The sequence below is a fragment of the Ranitomeya variabilis genome, chromosome 5, assembly GCF_051348905.1.
Source record: "Ranitomeya variabilis isolate aRanVar5 chromosome 5, aRanVar5.hap1, whole genome shotgun sequence".
In the NCBI taxonomy this organism is placed as follows: Eukaryota; Metazoa; Chordata; class Amphibia; order Anura; family Dendrobatidae; genus Ranitomeya; species Ranitomeya variabilis.
This window is the reverse complement of record NC_135236.1, coordinates 673,800,425-673,810,895: the sequence shown is the minus strand read 5'-3', so window position 1 is coordinate 673,810,895 and position 10,471 is coordinate 673,800,425. Positions and strand designations below refer to the sequence as shown.

General features: G+C 39.8%; 1 protein-coding gene across 1 annotated transcript; it reads right to left on the bottom strand.

Annotated features, from left to right (window-relative positions):
- Window positions 1-6,550, bottom strand: LOC143776961 (aldo-keto reductase family 1 member C1-like). The gene is given in 10 exon segments (XM_077266842.1): window positions 1-343; window positions 521-603; window positions 683-848; window positions 4,519-4,628; window positions 4,980-5,102; window positions 5,612-5,643; window positions 5,646-5,688; window positions 5,798-5,914; window positions 6,021-6,188; window positions 6,399-6,550. Coding segments are annotated over 10 exon segments (972 nt in total). The 5' UTR covers window positions 6,486-6,550; the 3' UTR covers window positions 1-300.
- Between the last annotated feature and the right edge of the window lie 3,921 nt (window positions 6,551-10,471).

Below are 10,471 nucleotides of genomic sequence, written 5' to 3'. Positions count from 1 at the left end.
TAAATAGGACATAGAATTTATTTTATTGTAATATACAGAAGAATGTTGTATTCTTGACTTAAAACACAAAGAGATTTTGCTGTGGAAATGCATTATCTGAACTCAGCCTTAGAATTTCTCACTGTATGTTAAAATGTAAATCTTTGTGCTGTTGTTTCATATCTGAGCCATAACAAGCGTTACACAAAAGTCAGAATCAATATTCCAGATTGTATATTCTCTGCAGATTATTATCTGCTAGATTAACATACTAAGACATATGGGTTATAAGGATGAATCCAGAGAAATTGAATAATGTTCTTAATAGTCATCATCATAGGGATACTTGGGACTTTCTTTCCAGCTAAAATAAAAAAAAGATAAGTATATAAGCAAAAATAGTACATAAGTATATAAAGAAAAATAAAAAATGAATAAAATTATATAAAAAATAATTCTAAAAATAATAATAAAGTAAACACAAAGAAAAAATATGAATAAATTTGTTCCTAAATGCTAGAGCATAAGGAAAGATACTTACAGATCAACAATAAGGTAACGCAGGTTTTTATTGACTCCATCTAGAGATTTCATGTCTTCGTCACTTAATTCAAAGTCAAAAACCTGAAAGTGAAAAGTAATAAACAATGTAGATTGTTTTTCGAATAAAGGAAATTATTTTAATTGGATTTTTTTCATTTACCTGGAAGTTTTGCTTGATCCTCTCAGGGCTGAAGCTTTTTGCCAAGACGACACATCCCCTCTGTAGCAAATATCTCATGGCCACCTGCGCAGGAGAGCGGTTCAGCTTCTTAGCGACTGTATTTAATACGGGGTCTTCAAGAACTTTGGGGGAATTCTGATCAATCCTGTAGGAAAGAAAACATTCAGTTTTGCACTTTTTCTAACATTGTGGACAATGGGGAGGAAAAAGGCACAGTTGTTTAGGGTTCTCCAAAAAGCACCAAGAAAATAGTCATATGGCCATCTGTGATGTCTGATTCTGTGAACGATACTATTATATGAGCACTGTATGTAATGCTATCATATGCATACTATGGAGGATACTGTTACTAGTATCACAGGATAGTCACTATTACATGAGCCATGATGTGAATGATATTACATGGGCAATGAAACAAGTAGTTATATTCTTGTACATAGGGGCAGTATTATAGTAGTTATATCCTTGTACATAGAGGCAGTATTATAGTAGTTATATTCTTGTACATAGGGACAGTATTATAGTAGTTATATTCTTGTACATAGGAGCAGTATTATAGTAGTTATATTCTTGTACATAGGAGCAGTATTATAGTAGTTATATTCTTGTACATAGGAGCAGTATTATATTAGTTATATTCTTGTACATAGGGGCAGTACTATAGTAGTTATATTCTTGTACATAGGGGCAGTATTATAGTAGTTATATTCTTGTACATAGAGGCAGTATTATAGTAGTTATATTCTTGTACATAGGGGCAGTATTATAGTAGTTATATTCTTGTACATAGAGGCAGTATTATAGTAGTTATATTCTTGTACATAGGGGCAGTATTATAGTAGTTATATTCTTGTACATAGGAGCAGTATTATAGTAGTTATATTCTTGTACATAGGAGCAGTATTATAGTAGTTATATTCTTGTACATAGGGACAGTATCATAGTAGTTATATTCTTGTACATAGGAGCAGTATTATATTAGTTATATTCTTGTACATAGGGGCAGTACTATAGTAGTTATATTCTTGTACATAGGGGCAGTATTATAGTAGTTATATTCTTGTACATAGGAGCAGTATTATAGTAGTTATATTCTTGTACATAGGGGCAGTATTATATTAGTTATATTCTTGTACATAGGGGCAGTACTATAGTAGTTATATTCTTGTACATAGGGGCAGTATTATAGTAGTTATATTCTTGTACATAGGGGCAGTATTATAGTAGTTATATTCTTGTACATATGAGCAGTATTATAGTAGTTATAATCTTGTACATAGTGGCAGTATTATAGTAGTTATATTCTTGTATATAGGGGGCAGTATTATAGTAGCTATATTCTTGTACACAGGAGCAGTATTATAGTAGTTATATTCTTGTACATAGGGGCAGTATTATAGTAGTTATATTCTTGTACATAGGGACAGTATTATAGTAGATGTATTCTTCTACATAGGGGCAGTATTATAGTAGTTATATTCTTGTAGATAGGAGCAGTATTATAGTAGTTATATTCTTGTACATAGGGGCAGTATTATAGTAGTTATATTCTTGTACATAGGAGCAGTATTATAGTAGTTATATTCTTGTACATAGGGGAAGAATTATAGTAGTTATATATATTCTTGTACATAGGGGCAGTATTATAGTAGTTACATTCTTGTACACAGGAGCAGTATTATAGTAGTTATATTCTTGTACATAGGGGCAATATTATAGTAGTTATATTCTTGTACATAGGGGCAGTATTATAGTAGATATATACTTGTACATAGGGGCAGTATTATAGTAGTTATATTTTTGTACATAGGGGCAGTATTATAGTAGTTGTATTCTTGTACATAGGGGCAGTATTATAGTAGTTATATTCTTGTAGATAGGTGCAGTATTATAGTAGTTATACAGTTATACTCTTGTATATAGGGGCAGTATTATAGTAGTTATATTCTTGTACAAAGGAGCAGTATTATAGTAGTTATATTCTTGTACATAGGGGCAGTATTATAGTAGATATATACTTGTACATAGGGGCAGTATTATAGTAGTTATATATATTCTTGTACATAGGGGCAGTATTATAGTAGTTACATTCTTGTACACAGGAGCAGTATTATAGTAGTTATATTCTTGTACATAGGGGCAGTATTATAGTAGTTATATTCTTGTACTTAGGAGCAGTATTATAGTAGTTATCTTCTTGTGCATAGGAGCAGTATAATAGTAGTTATATTCTTTGTACATAGGGGCAGTATTATAGTAGTTATATTCTTGTACATAGGGCAGTATTATAGTAATTATATTCTTGTACATAGGAGAAGTATTATAGCAGTTATATTCTTGTGCATTGGGGCAGTATTATAGTAGTTATATTCTTGTACATAGGAGCAGTATTATAGTAGTTATATTGTTGTACCTAGGGGCAGTATTATAGTAGTTATATTCTTGTACATAGGGGCAGTATTATAGTAGTTATATTCTTGTACATAGGAGCAGTAATATAGTAGTTATATTCTTGTACATAGGAGCAGTATTATAGTAGTTATATTCTTGTGCATTGGGGCAGTATTACAGTAGTTATATTCTTGTACATAGGAGCAGTATTATAGTAGTTATATTGTTGTACATAGGGGCAGTATTATAGTAGGTATATTCTTGTACATAGGGGCAGTATTATAGTAGTTATATTCTTGTACATAGGGGCAGTATTATAGTAGTTATATTCTTGTACATAGGAGCAGTAATATAGTAGTTATATTCTTGTACATAGGAGCAGTATTATAGTAGTTATCTTCTTGTGCATAGGGGCAGTATTATAGTAGTTATATTCTTGTACATAGGGGCAGTATTATAGTAGTTATATTCTTGTACATAGGAGCAGTAATATAGTAGTTATATTCTTGTACATAGGAGCAGTATTATAGTAGTTATCTTCTTGTGCATAGGGGCAGTATTATAGTAGTTATATTCTTGTACATAGGGGCAGTATTATAGTAGTTATATTCTTGTACATAGGAGCAGTATTATAGTAGTTATCTTCTTGTGCATAGGGGCAGTATTATAGTAGTTATATTCTTGTATATAGCGAGCAGTATTATAGTAGTTATCTTCTTGTGCATAGGGGCAGTACTATAGTAGTTATATTCTTGTACATAGGGGCAGTATTATAGTAGTTATATTCTTGTACATAGGAGCAGTATTATAGTAGTTATATTCTTGTACATAGGGGCAGTATTATAGTAGTTATATTCTTGTACATAGGAGCAGTATTATAGTAGTTATCTTCTTGTGCATAGGGGCAGTACTATAGTAGTTATATTCTTGTACATAGGGGCAGTATTATAGTAGTTATATTCTTGTAAATAGGGGCAGTATTATAGTAGTTATATTCTTGTACATAGGGGCAGTATTATAGTAGTTATATTCTTGTACATAGGGACAGTATTATAGTAGTTATATTCTTGTACATAGGAGCAGTATTATAGTAGTTATATTCTTGTACATAGGGGCAGTATTATAGTAGTTATATTCTTGTACATAGGGGCAGTATTATAGTAGTTATATTCTTGTACATAGGAGCAGTATTATAGTACTTATATTCTTGAACATAGGGGTAGTATTATAGTAGTTATATTCTTGTACATAGGAGCAGTATTATAGTAGTTATATTCTTCTACATAGGGGGCAGTATTATAGTAGTTATATTCTTGTACATAGGGGCGGTATTATAGTAGTTATATTCTTGTACATAGGGGGCAGTATTATAGTAGTAATACTCTTCACCATTACATATAGTAAACCAGTATCCTTGTTCTTACCAGCCCTCTACTCTGCTGGACCCCAGTACGCTGTATCCGACCAGCACGATATCACGAGATTTGCAGAACTCCAGTAATTTACTCTGATTGAAGAATATGTGACATTCTACCTGTGCAGAGATATAATGGCTCATTACTATATATAACTCTGTGTACAATATGCAATTACGGTATTTAAAGAACATTTCACTCTAAAAATGTTTACAGTACAATATTAGAGCAACTTGGCAGTGTTTTTGTTTTTTTTACAGAAACAGCCCTACACTTGTCCACGGCTTATATTTGGTATTGCAGTTCCATGAACATGAACGCAGTTGAACTGCAATACGACACACACAACTTGTGGGAAATTGTGGTGATTTTCTGTTTGTTTTGTTGTTTTTCTTTTTTTTTTAAACATGTTTTTCTAATTCTTTAGGATATTTATGAATAAATTATCAGTAAGGGTCGGTGATATGTACCTGGTTGCACACTGGTTTGTACTTCAGTCCTGGCATGTTGAGAATCAGATCAAGCTGTCTTCCGTTAAAATTGGAGACGCCGATGGACTTGACAAGACCGGCATCTTTGCACGCTTCCATAGCCTAGAAATGGGGTGATATAATCTGAGCGATTCTCTTTCCGAAACTGGGAATAGTACCCGGCATGTTGAAGGAAAAGTTATTGTGTTTAGAGTTCCCCATCATCATTTAGATAATTATACCCCCTGAAGTCAGTAATTGGCTGCCAGTTGTAGGATTAACTTTTTCTGGTTTATTCCTGCTTTCCAATTGTGACTCCACCTGTTTATTCCCGTCCTTGACCCTGGCTTGTGTATTGACTACCTGACCTGACTCGATTTTGTTCCTCACTTTGACCTCCTAGTTCTTACCCATCTTTCTGACTATTTTCTGCCAGCCAACTCCACCAGACAGCAGCCACTCTGTGAAATCAACCCAGGCGGCAATAAATAAGTCCAGATGCCTCTTTTTTAAGTGTTAAAGGGTGAAGACCAATGTTTCCCTGGGATCCTGATTATGGAAGCCATCTTAAGATCTGCCACCTTGCTTAGTTACATCAAGTTATTTAAGACAACCAGTACCCCGATGTTTACCTTCCATGTTTCCCGGATATCGGTGTTATGAAAAATGATTTCCCATTTTCATCCATGGGAAATAGATCATCTCCAGGCTGCAGGGGAAAACAGGATTTACATATAAGTTGCAAAGTATCATGTCTTCTGCCCCAATTACAGACGTAAATGGGAGCCATGGCTGATCTCATACATATATTTAAGAACCTTGAACTCCACCGGGGAGTGGATCAGGAAGAGATCCATGTAATCCAGCTGTAGATCCTTCAGAGACTTTTCCAGCGCGGGTCGAACTCTCTCGGGACTCTGGTTATTGTTCGAAAGCTGCAGAATTAATTAAAATCTATAACAGATCGGCATCGCCCCTCGTGGCCATATTACTGGTAAAAATAATATTTTGATTGTTCAGAACTTTACGTTCTGCAGTTACCTTCCCAGTGTAAAAAATGTCTTCCCGCTTCACCGTCCCATCAGCAATCTTTGATCTAATGGCTTGGCCGACCTGGACCTCATTGCCGTATAAAAATGCACAGTCAATGTGACGGTATCCGACCTCAATGGCGACCTTGGTGCTCTCACAAGCCTGTTCTTTGGTGTACTGTGCGGAATGAGATGCAATCATTATAAGTCTTATTAAAATTGCAGAGTTGCCGGAAACAGTGCACACTCTCTATGTTTCCCTATGGGGTATATGGCGCAATAGTTGCGTGGTGCATAGGGAAACATAGAGGTGGCGAGAGACCAGCAGTAATGCTGATTTGCCTTGCATTCAGAGGTGCAGCCGCTACTTTATGTCTGATGCACTCACCGTGTCTGGAGCGTAGGTGCCAAATCCGACCACCGGCATTTTATTCCCATCATTCAGCACCACGTAGGAGTCCGGCTTCAGAGCCATGGTGTAATGTATCCCAGTGTCTCACAGTGCACAAGCTGCTGCCTGTATTTATCTAGTCCTTGCCCAACCCTATTGCGCGTCCTATAGGTTAGTGAAGGCGGACACCTATTCAGCAGAGATTCTGCAATGTCATTGCTGAATAGTAACATCAAGGACAGATGGTATAGACAAAACGTGAATGAAGGGAAAGGCCACAGGGAAATTCGAGAAGGTTGTTTCTTCGCGATTGCTTTACATCAAATAATATCTGCGGTCCCTGAAGTGACACAGCAACTTTGTGGATGGGAGACGGAGACCACTGGCAGATTCTTGATTAAGGAATACTGGATCCAGGAAATATTTTTTTAGTTGGAGTCGGTAGGAAGTGGAAAGGGCTTGGATATGTGGTTTGAAGGAGAGATCAGATCAGAGTAAAGTATTATGCCGAGGCAGCGAGTTGCGGATGGATAGGTAAGTTGAGGGAGCTCAGTGAGATGGGAGAAAGATGATGATTTCTGTTTTAGCCATGTTATGTTCTAGAATTCTAGCAGAGAAGAAAGATAAAATAGTAGCCAGACATTGTGGAATTCTGGTTAGTAGAGATGTGATATCGGGTCCAGAGATGTAGATCTGTGTGTCATCAGCGTAGAGATGATACTGAAAGCCGTGAGACTCTATGAGTCATCCCAGGCCAAAGGTGTAAATGGAGAAGAAGAGGGGTCCTAGAACTGAACCTTGGGTGACACCGACATATAAGGGGAAAGATTAGGAGGTGGTGTATGAGTAGGAGACGCTGAATGTCCAGTCTGTTAGGTATGAGGAGATCCAAGATAGGGCCAGGTCTGTGATGCCGAGATATGAGATGATCTGTAGTAAGAGGGAATGGTCCACTGTAGCGTTGAGCGAAAAGGATTGGTCATTTTCAGAAATCGTCGACTTTTAGGCAAAGTCGGGTTTCATGAAACCCGAACTGATCCTAGTGTGGGATCGGCCATGCGGTACACGATCAGAGCGCCAAAGTCGCGTTTCGTATGACGCTGTTACCGCCGTTTTTCATCCAATGAAGGAGGACGCAGAGTGTGGGCAGCGTGATGACATAGGTCTCTGTCCCCACCATCTTAGACAAGGGCATGGCAGTGATTGACTTGCTGTCTGCGGCGTCACAGGGGCTATAAAGGGGCGTACACGCCGACCGCCATCTTACTTCTGCCGATCTGAGCATAGGGAGAGGTGTTGCTGCAGTTAGTCAGAAGCAGGGACAGAGTTAGGGAGGAAATAAAAAAAACCAAACCTCTTGTGCTGGAGCGATTTTCACTGTCCCACACCACCTTTTTGTGCAGGGACAGTGGAGGTCGTATTTTAGTGCAGCAGCTGCATAGCTGTGTGCACGGTGCTGTGCAAACCAACTGCTTTTTTCAAAGCAAAAATACTGTTGCTCCTTTCTGCACAGTTACCTGTCTTGTTTATTTGTCTACCAATTTTTTTGTTCAGCAGTCCTCTTTATTGCTGCCATACTTGCCCTGAGCTCATTGTAGGAAGCTTGTTATTGCATTTTTTTTTTTTATATATAATAATTACAGCCACTTTCTGCCACGTTCATAGTGTTGTGTTATACCACTGGGCCAGAGTTGTGGTTCAGTGTCTCCCCCAAAAGTGAGATAGTAATTCTCACACAGTTTATATTCTGCTGTACTGCTAGTGTGTCGTATATCAGGCAGCCACTTTCTGCCATGTTCATAGTTTACTGTTATACCACAGGGCCAGAGTTAGGGTTCAGTGTCTCCCCCCAAAAAATGGAGATTCAAATTCTCACACAGTGTATATTCAGCTGTACTGCTAGTGCGTCGTATATCAGGCAGACACTTTCTTCCACGTTCATAGTGTTGTGTTATCCCACAGGGCCAGAGCTGTGGTTCAGTGTCTCCCCCCAAAAGCAAGTCATCTTTCAGGCAAGCTACGTGTCAGCAGGGGAAGGTGGGGCAAAAGAATGTGAAATCCATGATTGGTTAATTTAAATGAAGGTTAGCTAATCAACATTTTTGGTAGGCAGACGTGTCCTTTTTTCGGTCAGTATTGAACCAGCAGCACTGAATACTCTTTCTGATAGCACACTGAGAGCAGGGCAATCGAGGTTCTGTAATCCATATTCTGGCAATTCTGGCCAGGTGTCTAGTTTAGATGCCCAGTAAGCAAATGGGAATGACCTGTGAGGGAGAACATCGATAAGGGCGGAAAAGTAGTTTGTAACCATACTGGACAAATGCTGTCTCCTGTCACTTTGAATCGATGCAGCTGTCCCTGTCGTGTCAGCGGTCATTGCAAAATCATTCCACAACCTGGTCATAAAACCCCTCTGTCCAACGCCACTTCGGATTTCTGCACCTCTAGCACCTCTGCCATGTTGCCCCCTGCAGCTCGTGTGAGAACCATCACCGGCGCTGTGTGCTGGGAATGCCTGAACCAAACGGTCTACAAGAGTTGCTTGTTTGGTAGCCAATATTTGACCTAGGTTCTCATGTGGCATGATATTTTGCAGTTTTCCTTTATATCTTGTATCCGGGAGGCAGGCCAACCGGTTGTCGTCATCGGTCATCATTTTAACAATGCGGGGGTCCCTTTTTAGGATACGCAAGGCATACTCAGCCATGTGGGCCAATGTTCCAGGTGTCAATTAACTGTTTCTGCTGGGTTGAGGACCACTTTCTTGCAAATCAACATCGCAAGTGTCCCTCAATAAACCTGTACCAGACCTTGCAATGCCACCAGTTTCTATTGCCACGTGAGAATCATCCTCCTCCCATACATATTCATCCCCGTCATCCTCCTCCTCATCCTCTTCGTCCGCCAATTCATCCTGGACAGTTCCCTGAGCAGACAATGGCTGACTGTCATCAAGGCTTCCCTCCTCCTCGGCTGCAGACGCCTGCTCCTTAATGTGCGTCAAACTTTGCATCAGCAGACGCATAAGTGGGATATTAATGCTTATGATGACATCGACCACTGCACACCAGACAACTCCATGTCTGCCATCCAAGTGCCTGCCCGTGTATCCTCCCACAAATTAATTCCAGCACGCCTCTGTTCACACAGCCTCTGAATCATGTGCAGTGTGGAGTTCCACCTTGTTGCAACGTCGATTATTAGGCGGTGCTGGGGAAGATTCAGCGATCGCTGATGGTTCAGCATACGGCTGGAGTGTATGGGCATCCGGCGGATGTGCGACCAAAGTCTTCGCACCTTCAGGAGCAGGGCTGGTAACTTTGGATAATTTTTGAGGAGGCACTGCACCACCAGGTTAAAGGTGTGAGCCAGGCAAGGTATGTGTTTCAGTTCTGAAAGGGCTATGGCAGCCATAAAATTCCTTCCGTTATCACTGAATACCTTGCCTGCCTCAAGATGTACTCTGCCCAGCCATGACTGAGTTTGTTGCTGCAAGCACTCCACCAGTACTTCCGCGGTGTGTCTGTTGTCGCCCAAACACTTCATTTGAAACACAGCCTGCTGACGCTTACCACTAGCTGTTTGATAATGGGACACCCCGTGTGCAACAATGGCAGCTGCGGATGGAGTGGTAGGGCGACTGCGCTCTGTGCACGAGCCTTCGCTTCTGGAGGAGGAGGAGGAGGAGTGGCGAATGCCTTATGCCAACTTTTTCCTTAGACTGTGGGATAGGCTGAACTGTCCCACTATGGCTGCCCCCTGTGGACCCTGCATCCTACACATTAACCCAGTGCGCCGTGAAGGACACGTAACGTCCCTGGCCATGCCTACTGGTCCATGCATCTGTTGTGAGGTGCACCTTTCCACTGACTGATTGCCTCAAGGCATGGACAATGCGGTCTTTGACATGCTGGTGGAGGGCTGGGATGGCTTTTCTCGCAAAGAAGTGTCGACTGGGTAGGTCATAGCGTGGGACTGTGTGGGCCATCAGGTCTTTGAAAGCTTCACTTTCAACCAAACAGTAGGGCATCATCTGTAATGAGATTAGTATAGCAATGTGGGCGTTC